The following is a 26,573-nucleotide window of genomic DNA, read 5'->3' as shown; positions in this document are numbered from 1 at the left end:
GAACAGCCTCAAAGGCATAGGAAAGGATCAAAACTGAACCAAAGCTGTTTAAACAATACAACAGAGGAAATAAATTCATAAATCCTAATTCTTCCCAACCCACAAGGGTGCAGACAGATCCTTTATAGTTAGGCCAACAAACACACCCGCAGCCAATGAGGTAACACTGCTATCAAGGTAGATGCTGAAATATATTCAGAGGGAAAAAAAGTGTCAAAAAAGGCCCATGTAATTTTAATTACACAACATGGCTCACTGCCTTTTCCTGCTTTACTTTTTTACTTACTTCTATTTTTGCCCGAGTACAAATTGATCTTCATGCTGGATTTATTTAATTTTTTTTCAGTTCGCACAATCACATTCGGTTATCTGTCATATGAAAGATATCTGCCTACAGATTCAAAGAAACATTGCTTAAATCTCTCACAAACGCTTAAGCCAATCAGATGGAGAGGATTCAGTGGCTTTTGTTTTCATTTGGACATTTTCAGTTAATTGCGAATATAATTCTGGAGTCATCGCATCAAACGGTCGGTGCTAAAAATCAAACGTTGCTCTATTGTGTGTAATCTTCCTGCCATGCTCTTGATTTCACTTGCATTTCTCCAACACACACACACACACACACACACAGCGCTCTGTTTTCCTGGACTACTGTTCAAAAGTTAAGTAATTAATTACATTCAGTCTATCACCAGCTGCTCCACAGCAGATGGAACATTTTTAAAACCTTGTTGAATTAAACCCACAAAATTCATTTGCCTGGATTAACCAAGTGAAGTTTGTGCATGGATGGCTTTGTGCAAGGGGTTCAGAAAAAAAAAAAAACAGGTAACAAGATGTTACACGGGTACACAATTACCATGTGAACGTTTCAGTGTCGTATCTCTTGATTTATTGGGCTAAAATGGCATTGCAAATGGCAGCGTGTTGATGTTTAGCATTACGAAGCTGAACCGAAGTGTTAATTTGAGTTGTACTGGGAGTTTCACTCGTGGTTTGAATGTTTTCTAACAGCTGAGTAGGCGTAAACGAGCAGGTCAAAAGGTCATGAAGGTTAAAGCCGAACCCAGATGACCTTCAACAAAGCCGAGGCCGGTTTGTGAGGGAGAGAGAGTCTGTTCAGCACCAGTTTGGTGAGCAGCACCATGGACAGTTCCCTGATCTCTCACACGACTGGATGAAACTGTTGCGCTCCTGTAATGAGCCTGACAGTGGAAGATAAGACATCATTCAGCTTGCTTAAGCGACACAATTCAGTTGACTTTGCTTTAGTAGTGGTGAATGACAAAACGAATAGTTAAAAGGTGATGCACGTAATCTGATTTATTAGAGATTTTGGCTTTAAACAAACAAAACTACTGTACTTTTTAGTTAAATGTTCTGTTAGATTAACAAAATACTGGCATTTTCACTAAAATATTATTTTATGAAGATTGTCTTTGCATAGTACAGTACAAAACTGCATACAAATCAATGTAATAACCACAGTGTAGTAATATGATGATTCATTTGTTAAAATTACGTTGACTAATTTTAGATAACAAAACATTCACTAAACTAGGTGTTTTAAGTAATAAATATTTTTGGCCTGAGAAAAAGTTCTTGTATTGAAAGTGTTCATCAACAGCAATGAAAAATATAATTAGAAAATTAACCTGTTGACATGGCAGTGACTCCAGAATTAAATTTCAATTTAGAAAATTCAGCTCGCATGTGAAGTTAAAGTGTACTGCTTTATAAAATGCCATTGCAACATAAACAGTAATAATTTCTAAGAATGAAAATTTCCTTCATGCACACATCCAGGTTTAGCTCATCTAAAAGTTTCAAACGTAAACCCTCAGACAAAAACACAATGCTAAAGTCTGTTTTATCCATGACGCCACATGAACACATATCTGAGCTTGCTTTCCAGGTGGCAACTGCTAAAAACCAAACCGAAACCAAAATGCCGTACAACCTAAAGACAGCAGGATAGAAGGCAGTGTTAACGCAGCCTGAAGCCTGAAAGTTTGAGATGAAAGACAGGAAGGGCTGTGTGTGCTCAGCTGCTGTACCGAAAGCCCAAGCTTTGTGCTAACACACAATGCTAACACGTCTAAGACTCGCTTTAAACCCTCCGGCACACGCACAGCGACTTTCATTTAGGTAGACAACATCTACTGTTATCTGTGTGATTAAAAATAGGTCATTCTTCTTCAAATACACAGTTTGAGCTGTCTAATCTGCCCTTGCGCCCTCTGAATCCTAGAGCGCACAGAAGTCGCTTTCAGCGAACAATAAAGCTAATCTCAAAAAAGTAAAAAATGTATAAAAAATACAATAAAAGCTAGGGAAAAAAATCTGAATTTTACTTTTTAAAACAATAAATAAATAAAAAAAACGTATATTTTATTAAATAAAAGATTAAGTAAATGTTACAATTCTAAATTCTAATTCCCATTCAAAACTTTTCTTTTGTACTAAGCTGTCAACACCAACACATCCTGTCAGTTCAAAGACAAACAGCTCGATTTGATAGCCAAACACCGACCACAGACGGCTACAGCTACTGTCACATCAAAAAAAAAGAAAAAAAAAGAAGCGTAGCACCAACCTACTTGACTGCTGCTGAAAGTTAGCTGCGGATTGTGTGGTCCCTGCTCGGCTGATGCTCTAGCGCTGGAGCCGGTAGCTTTTGAAAGGTAGTCCCCAGGAATATGACACACTATGTCTGTGACAGCCCCGAGATAAGCACCTGCGTTCTGCTCTCTTTCTACGTCACACCTCCCTATTCACAAGCTCTCAATATGATGCACATTTGCACATCAACAGCAACCCCTCCACTACCACACACACACACACACACACACTTCACTCCACTCCCACATCCGTAAAACATAAAAACCGGCGCACAGAGGGGAGGAACAGACAGTTTTTTTTTCTCTCCACATGCACACACTGATTTATCCTGCTCTTCCTAACATGTGCATGCAGGTGCGTGTTTGCGTTGAATTGCGTCTCTTAGAAAGCTAAACTTTCACGTATATATTGTTGTGATGGGGGTTTGGGCATATGTCCTTCCAAACACACCCCCCCTTTACCCCATCCCACTCCACCCACAATCTCTCCTCCCCCCATATCAGTTACCATGCAAATGAGATGGAATGTCAGCCTTCGGTAGCAGATGGTCAGAGATGATAACAATGGCTCAACAGACCAGTTCCAATGTCTGCCACTTTATTGCTACGGAAACAACAAGCAGAAGTATATGTAATGAGAGGTCGGCCTGGTGGATGTTTTTTCCTTATTTGCACTCCATGCCCTTTCTGAAATGAGTCTTACCCCGGTTTTATGCTATTATGTATTGCACGAGTGCTGCTGGGTCATTCTGTGAAACAGATGAGGTGATTTTTGACAGTCATTTTGTGAGATTGGGAATTATTAATCAGATAAATGATGCGTTTTAGTGTTAATAAATTGCCGTGTTAAAGTCGGCATGAAACATAGATTATTATTATGACATATTTGGCTTCTCAAACAAGAAAAATGTTGGGAAGGGACTTGATTTTGTTCATCGGGAACTGACTGGTTCGTTGGACAGTTGTGGTTTGCTATTGGTGGATCTCATGTGAGTGACAGGTTGCCCCGCCCTCGCGCCAGTAAACACATCATCAGAGAAAGGAGATGGTTCTGCAAGAAGGAGGGGAAGTTATTTTGACTAAATTAATCTAATGCTGATATTTCCAGCACGGTCTCATGAGAAGAGGGAACAATTTGCTAGAGATACCAAATCTAAGCCTAGACCAACAATAAAGCCTTAACCCTTAAACCTCAAAACCAAAATTATAATAGGAAAATAAACTGTGTATAAAACTGTGTTTTAGTATAATCCAAATTGTACAATCTCATATAATTTCAGCAAGTCGTACAAATAATTACGAGTTATCATACAAGTGGATATTCTGATAAATTGAAAAATTATGAATAGTTCACTATTATTCACTATTATTACTAAAAAAAATATTATTAACGGTTGAAATTTTAAGATTAGTGGATAGAGATTATATGAAAGGGGTGCCTTTTCCAGGCTTTAAATATATATATTGTTTAAAGTTTATATAACATAAAAAAATGTGTTTACTCTTTTTCTTATTAATGATGTGTTAATAAGTTGCATTGTACATAATTATACTTTTAAAGAGATAAAGGCAGTTTTACCATTGAATTTGACCTTAAAAGACATTTAATGCTGATATTTCTCAAACTTTTCAATGATCAAATTTATTATAATCCTATATAGACCTTACGTAGCACCACCCCTTTTCAGCGCTGCGCTCGTTGTGTTCTGTCTTACGGTTTGTATTTTCACAGCATGAAGGTAAGATCTTACGGATTTATGAAAGAACCGCTTGTTTTAAAACCTTCTCGGTCAACTAACATCTGTTATGACATCCACTTCAAATATTACAATTCTCAAGATAACTGTAAATCCACTAATTACTCCAGCTAATTACTCTTAAACAGTGATGCCATAGAAATATACACAGCTACCGCAAAATCAGAAGTTCAAACCCAAAATTCTAAAGATCATGTTTCTCTGGTGCATATGAAACGAATTGTTCCCTTCTGACAAATATAACAACAAAAGTTAAAATGTTAAAATATATTTTATAATCAATAGTGCTATCAAATCGATTAATTGCGATTAATCGTATCTAACAAAAGTTTGTGTTTATATAATATATGTATGTGTGTGTGTGTGTGCGCATATATGTTTAAATATATAAACGCACGCACACACACACATATATGTACATACAGTATATATATTATAGAAACACAAACTTTTATATTAGACGCGATTAATCACGATTAATCGATCTGACAGCACTAATAATCAATTGTTTAAATAATACATTATATGCATGTACATTATACATTAAAAGTTACTTGATTTTGACTGATACATTTAATGCATTTTAAAGCTTTACCCAAAAGGCATCAGCTATCCTAAAATGGGCTATATCATACAGAGACACAACTGTCACTCGTTTTGTAGAGTGACCCGGCCCATGGGTTTGACGCTGTTTGGTGACTTAGAGAAGCAGGACTAGTAATTACTGGAGTGATGAGGTGTAATTTCTCCCTGTAGACTATCACTTTTGAGAAAGGTTGGGTAAGGGGGGCCGTCTGGAGGACACCGCATATACAGGGTGTGACAATAAAAAACCCAGCGGCAATGATGTCACGGCACTCCTTCAGCCCGCTGACTTTTGTAAATACACACGCGTGCAAATGTACACCCATCGGCGAGAGCAAACAGCGAGTGAGCCTTTAACAAATAGAGTCCGGATTACAATGACAAAGAGCGCCACACTTCTGGAGGGCGAGGAGAGGGTTTGAGGGGGGACGCCCATGGCCAAGTCCTCAAAATGAGTGAGGGGCCCACAAGATGCTCCCATCTGACGTGTCTCCGCATGTGTGCGTGCGCGCGTATATTCTTGCCAAGACCCCTTTCAACCCCCTCCTTCCTCGGGTTCAGAGAAAGCTCATATCTGTTTTGTTCTTCTCTCAAGAGGATAAGGCGCAAGCACAATGTCCGGCGAGTTTTTCATCAGCCGAGCGTGAATTTTGAGGAACAGAGACAGAAGGGCAAGTCATTACAAAAGGTTTGGCGGTTGATCTTGTTGTAGATTTCATTTGAAAGTCTAATTCCGCAACTGCTTTCGGGGAGGTTTGTCACTTCTATATGTGTGAGGGGACAGATTGCGTGGCCGTCGGACGCACTTACAACATTAAACTACATGTTTCTTTCTTCCGTAATCTCCCGCAACACAAGTGAAGAGTTGTCGCTACAAGCGTCTTACTTAATGGAAAACCTGTCTCGGGTGATCTCGAAGATCCAAAGACCGGGCAATCTGATTTCCAGTGCATTCGGTCAAGACGTCGCTGATCTCTCGTAATGTGCCGAGACAGCTGGCGAAAGAAAAAGAACATGACACATAAATAAGTTTTAAAAGGGATCAGCTTTGTTACAACAGTCTTGATGAATCAAAACATCAGTGGACATGAAACAAAGAAAATCCTTGCACTTGAATATTCTGTTGTTGAAAGTACAATATTTAATGGTGCACATACTCTTCCATCGAGGGCATGCGGTCCAGAGCATCAGGAAGTGAATAAAAGTGCATTCTGGGTGTTTGATTTGGGGTTTCATAAAAAAAACATGCCACAATAGGTGTATATTAGAGGGAAAATTAGAGCTAAAGTGGGCGAAATGAAATGACATGTCACACAAAGGTCTGCGTTTTTAAAGTACACTGCATGTTTGGAGAAAATGTTTGATTGCGTTTATAAAAGTATCACACTGGGTCACACATAATGTCTAAAAGCTTTTTGCATTAGTCCGCCAATTATGTAAGCAAAGTTAAATGCATCTGGAACCTGTTGTTTATGTACCTTAGTCAATCCTACACGCGCTATGTCGAATAACTCTATACTTTTGATAGAAATGCTTACTGTGACACATTTACTGCAGTATTCGGAAGATTGTTCCTAACATTTTGAGAGCTCAATTACAGCGCTCTAATCCAGTGAGCTCAAAAAATATCCGACATATTTCGTTGGCCTATTAGCACCTAATTAGTTCATGAAAACTGAGAATTATGTTGTTTACTCACCCTCATGTTGTTCAAAAACAGTATGACTTACTTTCTTGTGTGGAACACAAAAGGAGATTCGCACTTCTCTGTTCCATACAGCGGAAGCATATAGTGGCCAAGGGCTGTCAAAAGGACTCTAAAAAGAACAAAATTGCACCATAAACGTAGTATTTATGACGCGTGCACTGTATTTCACAACACTGTAAGTCATACAATAGCTTGGGTGTGAGAATCAGTGAAAATCTTCACTTACTTTTTACATCCACTATAGTTGACAAATTTAATTGATGCTTCAGCATATTCATAATTAACGTTCTGTGATAACTACAAGACTTGTGAGAACCGATGTCATCATTTATGCCAAACCTGCATTGATGCACAAATGTAAGAGCACTACAGTTGAGCGATTTTTAGATTTTCAGCGAATATATTTTTACATTTTTAAAGATTTGAAACATAGATCTGAGATTTTTTGGGACAGCTAGGCTTATTGCGTGAGAAAAAGCTTGATATTATGAAGACATGATAAAAAAGGCTATTATAGAGGTACTGTACTGAAGCCAAAATAATTATTAAAATATTATCTAGAAAATATTGACTTTGAATTTTAGTAAGATTTATTTTTTACTTTTATTTAGCAAGGATGCATTAAATTGATCAAAAGTTACAGTAAAGAGATTTATAATTTTATAATTATAATTTTGAAATACATGCTTTCTTTTTATTAAAGAATTCTGAAAAGAATTATCACGGTTTTCACACAAAAAAAGCAGCACGACTGTTTACAGAATTGATAATAATCAGAAGCTTTGCATCACAGAAATAAATTACATTTTAAAATATATTCATTTTAAATTGTAATAATATTTCACAATATTACAGTTTTTACTGAATTTTTTATCAAATAAATGCAGCAGAGGCCAAAACTTTACAAAAAAATCAACCCCAAACTTTTAAACGTTAGTGTAAGTGTATATATTTTCTAGCCACTATTATATAATGTTCGATGTATAAACCTGAAGAAAAACATTTTTAATAAAAATGTTAATGTAATATTTGTATAGCATTTGTCACAAAATGCGGTTTTAAAGCCCTAAAAAATACCTCAAAACAATCTTGTTGCCCCCTGAGGGTCCCTGGACCCTGGTTTGAAAACCCCTGATCTACAGCCCAGGTTTTATGGACTAATTTACTAATTTTATGATGCTTTTTTTCTCATTTTGGTACCTCGACAGCTCCAGCCCCCATCCATTTTGATTGCATGAGCAGCATGAACATTCTTCCAAATTTGTCCTTTTGAGTTCTACACAAGAAATAAAGTTGAAACAACACGAGAGAGAGTAAATGAGACCATTTTCATTTCGGGTGAACTATAAAGGCCTAAAAAGAAATGTATCACACACACAGCGCCATTGTCATGACAAACTCTGCTTTGCTCAGGTGCAGCAAATTGTCTTAACAAGGCGCATAATAAGTGGAATGGAGTCCATCTGTGTCCACTGATAGTGTGTCAAATGGTTTAAAAACACCTGTGAGAGAGACTCACCTGTCCATGCCTGCTTTCTCAATCAAAGCAAGAGCGTCCTGAGCAAATGCTAATTATAGGATGCCAACCAATACCTGGAGAACAGCTTGATCAGATTAAAATAATTTGTAGATCATTGGATTTGTATGAAAATGTCAGTGACACTGACTCCTGCGTTTTGGATTCGAGGTTCGCTTCTTGAAATCTATAAGGTTTTGAAACTATAGGACTCACAAGTGCAACAACCTAAAGTCCTCCAGGGATGTATGCGGTGTGTTGCTGTGGAGCTGGTTAACAAGGTGGTCTCCAGCATCGCCTGAAGTGATTATCTATGCCTTCCTAACTAGGTGCCTCCATGGACCTGTGGGCAGAATAGCAGATGTGCACTCATATTTGGGTAACAGAAATCCAAATTCAGTCTAGATGCAATGCAGGAACACTCCATTGTGTCACACATCTGCCCAAAATAACCAATATCACTGAAAAATCAAGGAATAGTTCACCCAAAAATTAAAATGGTCATTATTTACTCACCCTCATGTTGTTCCAAACATGGATGACTTACTGTCTTCTGTGGAACACAAAATATATTTTTTTATCAATAACATATATATATTTGTTATTGGAAGGAAAGATTATCAGTAAATAGCAACATCAACTTCAGTCCGTTTCTCACACAAAACTATCAGTGAGGCTTAAGAACACTTGTAATAAAGCCATGAACTAAAAATGTTCATTTTTGGATAAACTAATCCATTGAGTAGTCATAGAGATACTAACTTGATCATAATTCAGGATCGTGATCAGTATAGCTCTGATACAAAAGCCTAGTGGGATGCATCCCAACAGAAATAGAACCTCATAAGGGTTTGATTTGCAAGATTATACTGTAAAAATTACGTGCACCACTCAAATAACGCTCCCCGTGTGGATTGCATTGAACTGATTGCATGAACTGATTCCAACACTGACATGTGATGTTAGCATGCTGCTAACGCTCTCTCCTCTCCACCTATAGCTGGTGTGTGTGAGCGCACTGGCACCGTTGTACTGTGGCTGCCGTCGCATCATCCAAGTGGACGCTGCACACTGGTGGTGGTTGAGAGATCCCCTGACTGGATTGTAAAGCGTTTTGTGTGTACAGTAGTACATATGAAAGCGCTATATAAATGCCTCATTCATTCATAATACAGCCTGACACTCAAATCAACAGAAACCTCTCTGTGAAACCTAAAGATAACATTTATAATACAAACTGATATGAAACTAATAGGTCAGAAAGATTATATTATAGTATCCAGTCTCTCTATGAACAAAGAATTTAGCTTGACCCGTCTCATGTAAAAATGTTATGAACTGTGGAAGATGATATAGAATCCCACGGTGTAAATTGAATGGGTTGAAAAAATCATTTGTGCCTGCATTGATTAAATTGTTAAATAAGGATTTTTTTATGTGTATGCATTCTGTGTTTGTCTTGTGGGTTACACTTTATTTTGATGGTCCATTTTAGACATTCTACTAACTACAGTATAAGTAACTTTGCAACTACATGTTAACTAACTCTTATTAGAGTATTAGTAGACTGTAACAGACTTTTAGTAGACTGTTAATTTAGGGTTCGGTGTTAAAGTTTAGGAATAAGTTGACATGTTGTTGCAAAGTCAGATTTCTTTTGGGGAGCATCAAAATCAAGTGTTATCAGATATTAAGCAGCTAAAACTCTAATGACTGCTAGTTACATAGTTGCAAAGTTACTTATAGTTAGTAGAATCTCTAAAGTGGACCATCGAAATAAAGTGATACCCAATTGTGTTTATAGCCGTTTTGTATGAGTAACAAGTGATATAGAAATGTAGACCACACCAAATTTCCCCATTGGGAAATTCATAATGTACTTTGGCTATTGGCAATTATTTATGAAAAGATATACATTACAAAGTTAAAATGCGTTATAATATTTGCAGATTCTTGTTATTTCAGATCTGAAATTTGGTTGTTTGTCAAGTCTTTTAATGGATTATACTTTCTAAAGGTGAAAATGAATAGATAAGTATGTGATTACAATTGTTCATTAGATCATATAACGCATTATAAGGTGCATTGTGAGGCATAATTAATGCATTACAAAAAAAATAACTTAAAGGCTTCAAGTAATGTGTTACCCAACTTTCTACTCAACATCTGCACATTTTCACTTTATACACCGTATAATTCATATTTCTCTCACCTTGTCCACCATCTTGGGTTAATTTTTTCACTGAGTTTGTTGCAATGCATTATGGAATTGCCTTCTCCCTGAACTAAAACGAGATGTTTAAGAAGGCAGCATTATTTAGCTCCCGTCTAGGTAGTCAGCTCACTAGGATTTGGAATAGAGCCAGACAGAGTAGAAAAAGGTAAGTTTCTGCAAATGTTATCACGTGATCTATATCAATATGCATGATCTAACAATACAATTTCCCATATATAGCAACCTTCCGCACCTCTTTAAAAACAATAAATAAAAACACAAGAGGAAGCGAGCACAGTGGACGTCAAGGATTACCGAATGTAAATGAGTATACTTTGATGTTGACTGTGTGGGATGGGATAAGATTTTCTTTACTGTGGGATTTACTGATTCCTCAACTTTGCAATAGCAGAGGTTAATCTGTCTTAGACATATTGTACAGCATTTTACATGCGCAATATATCCGTGATATTAAAAACTCTTCTAACAAACTGTGTCTTTCTATCACGTCGAGATTGGTCTTTAATACTGGAGCGCTACAATGGCGTGTTGAGCCCGCGCTATTCAGTGGCATACTTGAGAGTCCAAATAACCCTCTTATTAATGTGGATGACAATGTTTTGATTGCATCCAATATGGCACACTGAATCAGCATGCAAATGCCCTTTGAGCAAAACAAAGACATTGATTATGAGGTAAGTTTCTTCGGCACAAGTAGCCCGCTTGGTGTGATTAATCGGCCTGTGCCATTGATTTCCCTTTGTTTAGATCTTTGCTAACTTTTCAGGAGATACAATTATAATTTGTTCGCTAACAATAAATCCAATCTAGCGTGCTCAAAGAAAACCTTAATAAGGTCTTCCATGTTATTTGTCCTTTCAATAGCCAACTGAATACATCTGAAGAGAGCAGGGGAAAAACAGGTCGGTCTCCTGACAGTGTTGATTTGTTTGTTTGAAATGCGCTTCGACAGTATTTCCAAACAGAATGGAGCCTAATACAGGAGAACTAGGCTGAAAAGATGAACGCCGAGGTGACTGGAGATGTTTGAATCATAATGGCACAAGTTCAGATCCCAAGCCAAAGTACAGGTATATATTTCACCTATTTGGTTAGGCTCGGCTTTGTCACGCTTTTGCGGTAACGCAACAAAAGCATCAGATGCATCAGAGTTCAGGCAATACAATGTACTATTAGCATTTGCAAGTCAAATGCACGTGTTCCATCAAAGTACTCCATCAAAGAGCATTTGCGACGTTTCTCAGATTTAGTACTTTGAAAACTCACCCCCACCCCAGATACGGAGTCTCTCTGACTTCTCGCATCATCTCTCCAAGACACTGATAATACGATTTCAGTGTTTCTTTTTTTTTTTTTTTTTTTTTTTTGCTGTTGAGAAACAAACTGGATTATGAAGAGATCACTACATAAACAGCTTTCTAAAAGGAGCCAGCTATTTTAAAAGAGGCTGAAGGAATGCAAAGAGGGATTTAAATTTTAATTTGAATTTATTCCAGCAAGTGAAAGGTTCTTTTGAGAGGGGATTTCGGCAAAGATGATGGTATTTAAAAGTGATAAACAAGCATCTAAACCTCCAGTAAAATGCAGACATTTCTTCTTCTTTCGAACACAGAGGCGAAATAGGGCTTGCTATGGTCACAGCTGTCAACCCACAACAACACGAAATGTAAACTGAAACATCTTGCACAGATAAGCATTGCAAGCGCGCAGCCTTCAACTGGAAAGTTTCTATGCCGAATGCTGAGCATTACAGGAGGGAATGTGTGGTTCATGTCAGGGTTATTATCGGTAACTGAAACTAAAAATTAAACTATTAAAAACATTTTTGTTGATTAAAAAAAAAAAAAAAAAAAAAAGTAAAATAAAATATAAATATTATATGTTGTAGAAATGCTGCCTTAATGGCAAATAAGTTGAAGTGCTAAAATTACAAGCTAGAAATTAAAAACTAAAAAAAAAAAAAAAAACGAAAAGTGACAAAAGTACATAAATTTAATAAACATAAAAAAAGCATATAATATATATATATATATATATATATATATATATATATATATATATATATATATATATATATATATAACATATATAAAAATACTAAAATAATATATATATATATATATATATATATATATATATATATATATATATATATATATATATATATATATAACATATATAATATAACTATAACAATATATAAAAATACTAAAATAACACTGGTTAATGTGTGCCGGACAGCCCACTTTGAGCAAAATCATGCTCGAAAGGTTGTGGATTGTGTAACAAAATCTGAAATTCAGAATGAAAAAAAAAAAAAGACATCAACATGCATTTTAAATGCATTATTAATCAACTTTCTCTTTTACAATGACTGGTCATATTGGGAGAAATCAGTAATCCCGAGCACAGAGACCCATGAAAACATTGTATCTACTATAAGCAACTCTCTGGCTTTTCGCACACTGGTCACAAGCAGCATAAATCGTGAGTTTAGTGCGTATGTGACATACATAGAACACATACCACACAAACAAAGAGTTACATCATGCTGTTGCATGGTTAATCCGATCACGGCCAGTCTTTATGCCTTTGCTATCTTCAGCAAATGCCGCCAAAAGTGGCAAGTAAACCATTTAACAAGAGTCTAAGAGAATGATTACAGAACCAGGACCGGATACGATTTCACACTGCTGGATAGCTCAATCGCATCTCCCAAACAGGCTTAAAACTGGAGAAACACTATAGGGCATCACTTTTTTCCAGTTTTGCAAATATTCTATTCTAAAGGATGCCGGGAAAGTAACTTTTGAGTTGGCAAACTGGATTGTGCACGCTTTGAAGAGCATATCACAACAATATGGTATAGTCGACAAGTAAAACAAGCTGAAAAGAAGCCTAATATATACAAATAATCATTAGGATAGAGAGGGTGCCATTTTGAGATGAGTGGTTCTCAACTGGTTTTGTTTCACAAACCACATTTGAAATTGGACGTGATATTACGACAAAATGCAAAGGCTAAACAACATGCAAATTATTAAAAGGTAATATGTGTAATTTTTCTTAGATGCTAAAATATTTTCTTCTATTATAGCTACAAATTTAGTAATTCATAGGTGAAGTTTCCTCAAAAAGCAACATTGTTAGAGTATCCCAACACAGCAATGATGTCTCTGTGACTTTGGGGCGGGGCTATCTTTTTTTCACCAACCAATGGCAGATGGGACGAGTGTCTGGGTTAATCTGTTTAGAAACAATCATTATTTGTGCAATTTTGTTAGCCAATGCTAGTGGCACAGAAATGTCATACTTCATCTTTAAAATGTCATATGAATAGTAAAATTAACAATTGTGTAAAACATAAAACTAATGCAAAAAAACACTAGGCAAACTTATTTTGTATTATGTGCATGTTAGCTGCTTATTAGCATGCATGTTACTAGAATTTAGGCTGTTTATTAGTACTTATAAAGCACATATTAATGCCTCATTTTGGATGACCATATTCTACATCCCTTAATCCTACCCAATATATACTATTACTGTGCTATACACACACATTTTTGTATAAAAATGTTTTAAATGCAATATATTTGATAGTATATATGAACTTAAAAAAAAATAAAGTCCATCTATGCTCCAGTTTATTAAATTCTCAGGAATTATCTTTTCCTGACAGAACAAGGTTTGTCTGGTCTCAGTTCACTTTTCGCCATCCATTCCTGGATTTAGCCAGGCAACTCTCCTGAAAGCACAGAACAATTGGTAATGCAGGGTGATGGCAATGACTGGAGCATTGTCTCAGGGGACAGCCAGTTTCAATAGGCTCGGAAAGGCAATCCAAAAGGTGCAGATGACAATGGCTTTGTTGCTATTTATGCAGAGCAGATAGCCGGGCATTGAATCAGGCCTCCCCAGAGCCACGAGAAAGACCTCTGAGAAACGTACAAAACAGGTGATAGGAGGGACATATGCTGCGGTGGATCCAGCCACTTCCGAACGGAAGCAGAGGCAAAGAAAGTTTGATGACAAAGTGCAAAGGAGAAAAATTAAAGGCATGGATGATATTCAGGACTTCCTTCTTAAGTCATCTTTCTGAACTTCTCCTCAGAAACACCAGTAGCCCTTAATGGAACTTTCATTTGAAATAAGTTATTGTCCTTTCTTTTTCTTTCTTTCTTTCTTTCTTTCTTTCTTTCTTTCTTTCTTTCTTTCTTTCTTTCTTTCTTTCTTTCTATCCGTCTGTCGTTCTATCTATGCAACTCTACTGCAATAAGAACAAAAACATAACAAAACAAAAACATAATAGACTGAAATGTAATCTATCTATCTATATATATATATATATATCTGTCTGTCTGTATTTCTACCTATCCATCCATCCATCCATCCATCCATCCATCCATCCATCAGTCGTTCTATCTATGCTACTAGGTACTACTGCAATAAGGTAAACAAAACAAACATTATCGACTGAAATGTAATCTATCTACCTATCCATCCGTCCATCCGTCGTTCTATTACCGCAATAATGTAAACAAAACAAAAACAATAGACAATAGAGATGAAATATCTATCTATCTATCTATCCATCCGTCCGTCCGTCCATCCATCCATCCATCCATCTATCTATCTATCTATCTATCTATCTATCTATCTATCTATCTATCTATCTATCTATCTATCTATCTATCTATCTATCTATCTATCTATCTATCCATCCATCCATCCATCCATCCATCCATCCATCCATCCATCCATCCATCCATCCGTCCATCTATCTATCTATCCATCTATAAGGTAAACAAAACAAAAACATGATAGCATTGATAAAAATCTAAGTTACTTATTATTTGCATAATCTACTCAACATTTTGATTCATTCAGAGGTGAGAAACATGTTCCTTTTAAAGTGTGTATAGCCTGAAACAAAGAGGTGATGTGTGACAAAAAGCAGAAATAAACCAAAAAAATTGTTTCTGTATTTTAGCTATCAGACACAGACAAAAATACCTGGTATTGTTCATTAAAAAATGTTGATGTTTAGTTCTATTCCAACTCTCAGTCACTTTTAATATTAAAGGTTATTTTTAGGGCTTCAACAGAGAGAAGCTAAGCCTCATCCAAAGATCCAAGATTTGTTCAAGATTAAAACTAAATGCATCCAACAAATAAATCACTGGCATGTACAATACGTTTTTTTTTTTTTTAATGACTTACAAGTAAAAGATTACTCATGCATCACAACTACACACATTTTTCCATGTGTAGTGGCAAGGTTTATTCACTGATGTGATCAGTAAACACGCACACACTCATTGTTAGCTTTAGCAAATGATAAACTATTGACACTTGCCAACGTTAACACGCCGTTAGTCGACGTCAATACAATACTACTCAGACGAAGGCAAAGAGGTAAACAGCGGTGCTGTCTGAATAAATGTTTCCTCATAAACAGCTCTAAAATATATCATCAACAGCAAGCACACTCTTATATTCATAACATCCATATTCATCCATTTGGGAATGATAGATTCGCTTGATCCTCTGTTGTCGGTCTTAACGCTGGCAAAAGTGCTCTATAATTATTGCTCTCGGCACCAGGCTGAGACAAATAAAAGTTACATCGCAGCTGCATTAACATGTGAATGCGGCTTACAGAAGCGCGCGCGGTAAACTGCTCCACCTGGCTCGCCACAAACGTCCTTGTCACAAAGTCCACCCACCGCACTGGCTTCCGCTGAAAGGCCTCCTGGGGGACTTCAGTGACCATTCACTATGTTTTCTCTTTTCCCAAGCACCTGTGACTGTTTTTGTGCTTTCCCATTTTTTTTCTGCCTTTGTCTCTCTCTCTCTCTCTCTGCCTCTCTCGTTTTTTTTTTTGGCAGGGCCCTATCATTAGGGAAACACTTTCTTTCAAAAGGAATTCTCGCCACTAACAATGCTGTTTGTGTGTTTACCAGGGGAGGCAGGACTCCGAGCGCATCCAAAAAGCATGTCACGGTCACGGACGCAGAGGAAACGTGGGAAAAGGTGGGCAACGCCGGTCACTCCTTGCCTTTCTTGGGCAGGTGCAGTTGGAAAGACTCTCCTCCTCTGCCGCTTCCGAAGGCTCATCCGGCTTCTCCATGGTCCTGGACCTTGGAGAGCTGCTTTGCCATTTTCCAAAGGAGTTTGGCACAATGGCTTTGTCCCCTCTTTTCATTGTGTTTCTGTAAAACACATTTGCAGCATGACTCTCCAGGTTTATCCCTCTTGTGAGCCATCTACCCCTTTTCTCTTTCTGCTTCCACTAAACCTACGCTCATCTCGCCAACCTAGAGCAACGGAGAATTATACGCGATTGTGCGTGCGTAGTTTTTTTGTTTTTTTTTCTTCTTTTCGCCATGGCTATCTGTCATAGAGTGCTTTCCCACTTACGCCATCTCGATTGACACTCGGCTAACTGCTAGCCGAACGCAGCTTGCCAGAATTTGGCCGCAAACGAAAAACGAGGACGGAAGGGGGGAGCGGGAAAAATAAATATGCAAATTAAAAAGTAAACATTCTCCAAGAGAGGGGGAAAAACAACCACATTTTCATATTTAATCCAACTTAGCAGAAACAAAAATAACACATTATGCCCTAATTGGGTGCCGTGTAGTCCACAAATACTATTACAAGGCCGATCAGGATTAGCTCTGCTACATACCTAGTTATCTATTTCGGAGTGCCAAGACTGCAAGCAGTGGGCAACTAAATTTCAAAAGCTGGCAAATCCAGTTGTCTCCTAAATACAGAAAGTACTTAAATCCGGAGCTAACACAAGAGAAAGAGGGATAAAGGGTACTCTGCATATCACCAAAAAGCTTGTGCACTTTGCAGAATCACTGGCTAGGTTAAACAAATATGCTAAGCAGACATCAAAACAATCCTTTGATCTGCAGCCTAGTTTCCAGAGCAGCGGCTGGGCTCCTGTTGTAAATAACTTGTATAAATCTGTACCGTTTGCCTTCAGGTAATTTTTACCAAAGTGCCAGGAATTCGTAAGGAAGCACTTCTAGTCAGAGAGATCAGATAAAAGGCGTATCAATTATTCACCCTGGGTGAGTGAGCCTTCCCGAGCTCGTACTAACACGCTCTCACGTGGCTAATGATCAAGTTATTAGCGTCTGCGAAGAGTAAAAACACGGCGGCTTACGTACCTCCGGCAGCCCGGGCAGGTCCGGTGGCAGTGAAACGCATTGTCGAGCGTCATACAAAAGAGGCTTAAGGAATCTGAATGCAGGGAAGCTATGTAACTTGCTGACTAACTTTGTCCTCTGTTTTGATGGAGAACACAATGGAAAACGCTGTCCATTCAAATCAGGCAGGGGAACAGAGGGGGCCGTGTGCCTGCCTACCATCAGTGCCCTGATAACAGCCGCACTGGCACCGGGCGACACCACACCACTCACGCCCAACAGAACAACTTTTGTGCCGTTGTCATTCTCCAGAAGTTTGTCTTCTTCTGCAACTAGTTCCCCCCCCCACCCCACAGCGGCTGCAAACTTGTACAGTTGTGCTTTTGATTCCGCCAGCTGCCGTTCTCCGGCTTCTGCTTCCGCTCGATTATAAGGGATATAGAGGGCCTGTTGTCTGTTGAAAGAGTTTAGTTTAGAGGTTGAAATTTACTTTTTGAACTCGCATCGAATATTAAGCTAATTTGACCTTTACTGTGATCTTTGATGCATTGATGCTCATTTCAACAAGGCCACAAGCATTCATCATCACAACATGGCGTAAAAAAATGTCTTCACTAAACCCAACATTCGCCTTGTTAAACATTAAAGATAAACTTTGTTTGTAGTTTAGATCAAGCTGAAGTTTTGATTTGACTTGTTTGACACAATACAATGCACTGAAGCATATAAAACGCTAAGAAAAAAACTTGACTTGACATTAAATTTAACCCTATATTCATTTAAAGAGTGCTGGGTAAATATTAAGGCATATCGAACACTACTAGTTTATTATAACAATTCCAGTACTTTTGACCATTATGCAAGTAAAAATTAGGCAACTCTATTTTACAGTGTCCTTGTTACACATTACATGTCGTTACTGTAGTAATAACTTTAAATGTAACTTTAATTATGCATAATTACATGCAACTTACCCTAAACCAAACCCTAACCCTATAGTAAGTACATGTAGTTACTTAATATTACTAAGTACTTATAATGTATAATTACACTGTAACACAGACACCTTAAAAAAAAAGTGTAACCAAAAATTATTTACAGTATTCATGGGTTCATGCGGTCGTAAATGATCTTTAGCATTTCAGTAACACCATTACAGTACTGTTCAAGTTTGAGGTCAGAATGAAATTATTCTTTTTATTCAGCAAGGATGCATTAAATTGATCAAAAGTGACAGTAAAGACTTTCAGATTTGTTTAAAAAAAAATTTTTAATTGTGTTCTTTTGAATTTTCTATTCCTATAAAAATCCTGAAAAACTATATCATGGTTTCCCCAAAAATATTAACTGTTTTCAACATTGATAATAATAAGGAATGTTTGAGCACAAATCAGCATATTAAAATGATTTCTGCAGGATCAAGTGACAATGAAGACTGGAGTAATGATGCTGAAAATTCAGCTTTGATCGCAAGAAAAAAATTACATTTTAAAATATATGAATATATTAAAATGATCCCAAACTTTTGAAAGGTAGTTTATAGTATTACTAAAATACTCATGGTTACATGATGCTAAAACTACTGTCTTAAGGCCTCATAATTGTATATTTGCCTACTGTACTAATACTCAGTACTTATAAGTTATTATTAGTTATTTCAATTCATACTTTCTCAGCAAAAGTCACAGTATACAATAAAAATAAACTGAATTCAGGCCATAGCATGCAAATATATTTCTCAAGCTTCAAGCTTAAATCCCAAAGCATCCTCTATATGCAAAAGCATCATGTCACACACCACACAGGAAAAGACAAGATAATGCTCAGGATAAAGTAATACTAATAAAAGAAAGGGGGAGAGAGGAGACAGGAATACATGTGATCATTTCTGCAGTTGTATAAATGTAGGAGATGGTCTGGGCGCTGTGCATATGCATCGCGGAGCTAAATTGTGAAATGACAGATAGAGATTCTGGGTGTGATAGTGTGGAATGACTAACTAATAAGAAGGATGCGTCGGTCTGTTAGTGGAAAGAGGCATTAGCACTCTGGCTGTCAATCACATCGCGGGATGCGGGGGCCGGGTTAGGGTGGGCTGGTCTGAGGTGGGGGGGGGGGGGTGTCTAAACAATTATCATTTGCACAAAGACCAGAATTGTGAAGATCACACTCATTTTGACACTCTCAAACAAGCTTACTGGTAAGAAAACGGTTATATTTTCTGAAATAAGAAAACGTACCTTAAAAGTCGCTGTCACAATGCTCATATGGTTGCCAGGTCTTTGCTAGATGATCTAGATGTCTTTATTATATTCTGGACCACATATACAGCTTCTTCAGCACAAGCATATGTGATTTTCTTCAGCATTTTATCGTCCGCCTGGAAGAAAATCATAATTTTAGTCCCTTTGAAAAGTAATAACCTACTTTTTTTCTCAACAAGCCACCTTATTTCATTCACATCCACAGCATAAAATGGTGGGGGATGAGATATACACCGAAGTTTAACTAGTTCAAAACTGTCCAAATCTAGAACCCTGTGTGATAGTAATCCTTAGTCTTCCTAGTTAGTTAAATCACAAACTAACAGACTTTCTATAGTCAAATTGGTGGGTCTTCCTGTCCAGCATGTTTGGATTTATTTTTAATTTTTTTTGGAGTACATTGTTTAGAAAATGTAATCCAAAATTGTGGTAAGAACTTAATATAAAAAGCACATTTAGTCAAAATCCCCCAAATTACCATCTTTACTATATTAACACACATTCCTGGTCTTCCTGTGAAAAATTAATTGGGGGAAATCTAATTGTTTGATTGAAATGTAACCACTTGCTCTGCCTTAGAAACAACTTTCTTTAAGCTGATATAGGTTTAAAGAAATATTTTAACAATTATCTCTTTCCCTGCCAAGGTTTAAAAAAAAAAAAAAAGTTGCCAGCCACCTCCAGCGTTTTTAATAATTTTCACAAAATATTCATGGCCCCCAGAATATTTTGTTCTAGGAATATCTGAACATGCAATATATAAAAAGAAAGAACAGAGTCTCTGCTTTTTTATCAACACTTGAATGTGTGTAAGTTTCATAAAAAAGCAACATTTTGAGCAAAAAGCTGAGAAATACACACTTTTGTCAAAGACTTCATTTGGATGGGATTCAGAACGATGATCAAAACACAGATGGAGTAGATTGAGTCCATCAAACCCCTAAAGCTTCACAGTCCTCTAGCTCATCCTGGGTCGACACTTCATTCGGTAGCGTTAGGCAGTTTTGATTTATATGCTGTTTAATGTTCATGATCACATTATTTTACATATGCATCTGCTTACATATCGCTTGTTTCTGCTTCTTCTTCTTCACATGTCTTTTGCTCAGGAGATTCAGAAGATGTGTAATAGCGCCCCTAACCATATAACAGTGAAAAAAATCCAGAAATTTCCATCAATGGCAAGGAAGCAATGTCTCATAAATGACGGAAATTTCCGTCAATAGCGGGGAAAGAGTTAACAAGACAATTTAGTTGCGTAATTGCATCTAATGTCAAAATGATCGCCCATTAATTTGTCTCTGCAGCGAAAGTTGAAATGCAAATGCGTTTTTTGTACACAATCCCTTTGGCCTTAATTGTGGTGGCGGTTTTAGCATGGTGTGTGACGAAAGTTGTCATCGCTTGCATCCGCGTCTCTCTGAGCAGAACAGAAACAGCAAGAAGTTCTAACAAGAAACAGTGTGCCAGGTGGCGAACTGGCTGTACCAACACAACGCACAATCTGTCCGCTTCTACATCCAAAGCACTAGCAGCTGCCATCAACAGCCCCACACTCACACTCTCTCTCGCACTCACACACACACACACCCCTAAAACATGTTTGCTTTCTCCACTGTTCTCATGTGACTGATAAAGCCACAGGTCGGGCCTTTACCACTTTTTAAGGGTTTGTCATATTAAAGATACATTTAAAAAATATATATTTAAAATATATTCTGTGTTTTGGCCTCACTTTTAAGTGAACAATGTGCTTTCACGCTGGAAAGATCTGCTAATCCCAAAAATTCTGGGTACATTTTGGTAAAATATAAACCAAAACTGTGACTACAAAGATTTAGAGATTACACAAAAAATCCAAAATGGACCTTTTTTACTTCCTTAATAAACATTCATGTTCTTATTGTGAACGATTTATATCCGTTTTACTTGAAAAAATGTAATTTTACGGAAGTAATATGTGTTGCAAATGCCTTTTATGTTGACTTGAAACACTTTTTGGAGTTCATTGTTTGGAAAATGTAATCCAAAATTGTGGTTAGGACTTTGTGCTTGTGCATATGAAAATCCACATGAGCACATTTTGTCCCAAGTCCCCAAAATTACCTTATTTACTATATTAACACACATTCCTGGTCATTCTCGGTAGATAAAAGCCCCTAATGTGTTACATTAGAAAATTAAAATTGTTTGTGGGTGCTGTTTCATGTTTTTTGGGGTGCTTATTTAATGTAAATGCAAAATGTGGTTAGGACTTTGTCATTTTGTGCATATAAAATTCACATGATCTCATTCTGTCCAAGTTCCCAAAATTACCTCATTTGCTATATTATGAGTCGAGTCCTGGTCCTGAAAAAAAAAAAAAAGTTTGCCTTCATAATGTTTCATCAAAATGTACCAGCTCAGACACGACTTTCCTTTTCGAGGGATATCACCAATGCCTCTTATTTTAAACCCCTCCCCCAACCACATTTTCACAGTCCAGTTCATTCCAAATGGATAAAATTAAGTCTTGTCCTACATTTTTAAATGCATCACATTACAAAAATAAAATTGTTTGCGGGTGGCGTTCCAATGCTTTTTGGGCTAATTTTTTTTAAAGAAAAAAATAATAATAATCCAAAATAGCAGCACCTTTATGCCCTTAAAAATCCTTGTGAGCGCATTTTGTCCACGAGTACAGAATTCAGTTTCCTGCCAAGGGTGATACATTGCACGTTAGCGAGGACAAAACATGTCACTTAGGACTGTGCTTTGAAATCATCCCGGCCTCTGCAATTTTTATTAAAACACAACCGAGAACAACGATTGCTAGTATGCGTTTTAATCACATTTGCAATTTTTCCACGTTTTCAATTAGAGAATTGAAAAGCCTGAAAATCTGTCGACATGTATAGATTAAACGAGCGTAAAACGAGGGCGACTGGAGGTACGCATCCACCTCAGCGCTCGTAAGCTTCCGCTGCAACCCGGCGGCTAAAAATAAAAACTTGGCAAAGTTGTGCACATCTCTTATTGGTCCTATAGTTTGATTTCACATTTAGCATGTGCGGCCCCCCCTCGCCTAAACACGGCATTCTTCTCTTCCCGACATACAATGAGACTTGAGTGACTCTGGCAGCAAGCTCTGGATCGCTGCTCCTCAATCCACCAGTGTATGTTATCAGCAGGTAAACAAGCTTTCCAACAAAGCCATAATGGAACTGCAAGCGGCATAAAGAGGCTCATCTCAAAAAAGCTATAGAGTCCATCAAAGCCAGTGTCATTCCTTCTGCACAGGCGCTGCGGCTGCAAAAATGCGGGATGCTAGCGTCCATTTTCCCTCGCCAGATATCTTTAGCTGCTGGGAAGGTTTGGACTGGCTATCTGTAACTAGTCAAAGAGCAGGACAGATTAGGGTAGATGAAACATTAGATATTTTTGCAAAGATCACTCTAATTTCTTTTTTCCTCTTTAGTATGGAAATATATATACTACAACTTTTTTTTGGCTAAAAACATCTGCCATTTCCACTATGTTTACACATTATATTCTTGGTCATCACATACATATATATAATCAAATTACTATAAATATAAAGATTATACTAAAATGAAACTCTCTTTGGCTGCCAATCAAAATCCCAGAGTTTGATCAACTGAATCATCTGGTGTGGTGTGAATACATATTCTATTCTCTTCCATGGCACCGAATATCACGCTGTATCCTACGGTCTGTCAATCTGGCTGGCACACACATACACACACAAACACACACAATGATCTTTGTATGTGACTTGAAAAGTATCTTAATATAAAGTCTATTAATGCTGCATTTGAAATAGAACATTTAACTTGCAAATGTATAAATATTTGTGGCACATATTGCAGCGTTTGACGAGCACGCTGTAATGATATATCATTACACCTTCTGTCATCATGTGGACACAAGCCATGTTCACACAAGATGCAAAAGGTGAGAATCATGTGGCGTCTCTGTGACCAGCAGTGGTTCATCCTGTTGCGGTGAACATATAACAACGCACTCGATGACTTTGAACTTCATTATATTTCAATTATATGTATGATTAAAAATGTACCACGGTGTTAGTATGCTGCTTTGTAAAATTATGGGGGTTATAATACCATGGTATTTTTGTAGTAGCCTACAGTTTAAACACTATAAGAACACAGTCAAGTTGGTCAAAACAACATGAAATAGGGTGATAAAGAACCATAGTACCATGGTGTGTGTGTGTGTGTGTGTGAGTGAGTGTATACAGTATATATACATATATGTGTGTGTGTGTGTGTGTGTGTGTGTGTGTGTGTGTGTGTGTGTGTGTGTGTGTGTGTGTGTATATATATATATATATATATATATACATATATATATATATATATATATGTATATATACATATATATATATATATATATATATATGTATATATATATATATACATATATATATATACACACACATATATACTGTATACACTCACTCACACACACATATATATATATAGATAGGTAGATAAATAGATAGATACATTCTATATATATACATATATATATATATACATATATATATATATATATATATATATATATATATATATATATAGTACAGTCTCAAGTGCATTTATAAGTGTCAAAAGTAATTTTGTCTAATTATTCATGATTTTTTTGCAAATATACTGGTAACATTTCCATTAACAGTCATGTTTATTTATTTTATGTGTTACAATAAAAGGTCAACTGGGTCATTTTCCATGTCAGAATACTTGGTTGTATATCCCAGGTCACTATGCAAAGACAACTATAAGCCATTTTTATCAGTTTACTCTTTGGGTCTAGCAAACATAGTTACACTGTATCAACCAATGACAGGAGTCTGGGGGTGGGACTATCTGCAAATCAACCAATGGCAACGTGGGGAGTGTTCAGGAAACTTGTTTGATAACAGGTTCATGATTTATTTTTGCAATATGGAGCTATTAGCACAGAAAAAAAAAATGTATTTTAGGTTTAGGATAATTATAGGCGTTTTAGTTTATTTAGATATAAATTCCTGTATAAGGACGGATTAATCGCACTCTTGCGTGGCAAGTCTGAAACATCATTTAAAGATGAAAAAAGGTGTTTATATGGCTCTGATACACAATGAACTGAACATCACACACCATATGATCAAACAAACACCAGTTCTTTTCTCAATATCCCATGACATTTGCTCTTTAACGTTTATCTCTTACCGGGGTATGTACAATCCTCCATCTTGAGTAGAGGCACTCAAGGCGAACGAAACATGTCTGTTTAATGATCGGTTTGAATGTGCGCAGCAATAAAAGAGTCTTTTGAGAGGCTGTATATTACAGAGCCAAAATCTGTTGCTCAATTTTCACACACAAAGAAGGAAATTTGATGGAATTATAGCTATTTCCAGGTCTCATCTCTTATGTAAAGAATAAATGTTGTTTAATTTCTTCATTTTGATGTGTTGACATACTAAGCAGAGATCATTTTCCACTCAAAACCCTAAAAGCTCCATCTCTATTATCGACTAGCAATTGGTGGGATATTAGTTGACAGCTGTTTTATGTAGTTTTGTAAAAGGCGTTATTATAAGCATCAAGCTTTAAACAGGACAAGATCGCAGAAGTCAAACATCTCCTCTACTTTGACAGCAGAGTTGCCAACTGACATTTATTGAATGATGCTAATATTTTTTATATTAAGTTAATTACTAATATATGCAGACGTTAAATATAACCTTAAATCCTTTAAAGTCAATCAAATCAGACCCCATTTAATGTATTTAACACACTTTACTGTTATTACAAAATTAAGACAACTTTTCTTTATGGTTTCCCTACAACAACCTGTTATTTAGAGACATTTTACACATCCAATAATTTCATTATGGGTAAAATCTGTATTTTTTTATTTATGTTATGTACAGTTACTTCATAACATCTTTTGTCAAAACAATTATAAAGATGCATCGCGCAATTGCAAATTTCTCCTTAAGTATTGCTGTCCAACAGCAAGGTGTTACATAATGGCAAAAATATGTGCATTGAATTCACCGCCATACATTTAATGTCAAAACACAGCAAATTTACATTTAGTCAAAACTGAGTTATGACTGTATTATTTATGTTGCATAAACTATGATCTGTCCTGTGACAAATGGGTCTGACTCAACTATGCTCAGATTTAGAGTAAACAGTATGACGTTGATATCAAATCATTCAAAATTCAATCAAAAAGCGTGCTGTGTTTCTGTAGTTGCAGAGTTACAGTTTAGATGACAATGCATCACATCGAGTCTTAATAAATCATAAATGTCACTGGATCGGCCTAACCAATGTACTTGCCTTGGCATAGAGGTTCATGCATGCGCTCCGACAGCTGTGGTGTTCACATGGGTGTCCCAAGTTTGAGTTCTTCTCGTTTCTGGATCTTCCCTATTATGCAGAATATTTCCTATTATTTTCATATACCCAACACTAAATATATTGGATAAAAAATAAAAAAAAATTAAACTGACAATGTTAAAAGACAGAAATCCAATTATGTTCTATTACAATATCACAATAGTGTGCAGAAGGCTGAATTTCAAATAACTTACTCTAACAATTACCTTTGGTTTGATGGGATGTTGTCATTTTTGCCCTGGGTGCTGTACTTCTAAAATGATAAACTGGCAATTTATTAATACATATTCCATTTTTA

The 26,573-nt window shown here is 36.7% G+C and overlaps 1 protein-coding gene across 9 annotated transcripts in view; it reads right to left on the bottom strand.

The window, feature by feature from the left end:
- st18 (ST18 C2H2C-type zinc finger transcription factor) overlaps positions 1–19,916 on the bottom strand; it is a 63,163-nt gene extending 43,247 nt beyond the window's left edge. Inside the window, exons 1-4 of one of the 9 annotated variants that reach the window (XM_084102208.1) lie at positions 19,833–19,916; positions 8,707–8,743; positions 8,407–8,533; positions 5,853–5,961 (exon numbers count right to left, since the gene is read on the bottom strand). In XM_084102208.1, coding sequence (XP_083958334.1) covers positions 5,853–5,919 — 67 coding nt within the window. In that variant the 5' untranslated portion in view covers positions 5,920–5,961; positions 8,407–8,533; positions 8,707–8,743; positions 19,833–19,916. Of the gene's footprint in view, positions 1–2,599; positions 3,000–3,132; positions 3,167–5,852; positions 5,962–6,696; positions 6,784–7,874; positions 8,260–8,406; positions 8,534–8,706; positions 8,744–11,692; positions 12,307–17,613; positions 17,823–19,832 lie in introns of those variants that run through there. The other 8 variants (XM_084102209.1, XM_084102210.1, XM_084102207.1 and 5 more) reach the window with 8 other exon arrangements.
- Between the last annotated feature and the right edge of the window lie 6,657 nt (positions 19,917–26,573).

Source organism: Abramis brama (assembly GCF_963993115.1).
Source record: "Abramis brama genome assembly, chromosome: 24".
NCBI lineage: Eukaryota > Metazoa > Chordata > Actinopteri > Cypriniformes > Leuciscidae > Abramis > Abramis brama.
This window is presented reverse-complemented; position numbering and strand designations above follow the sequence as displayed.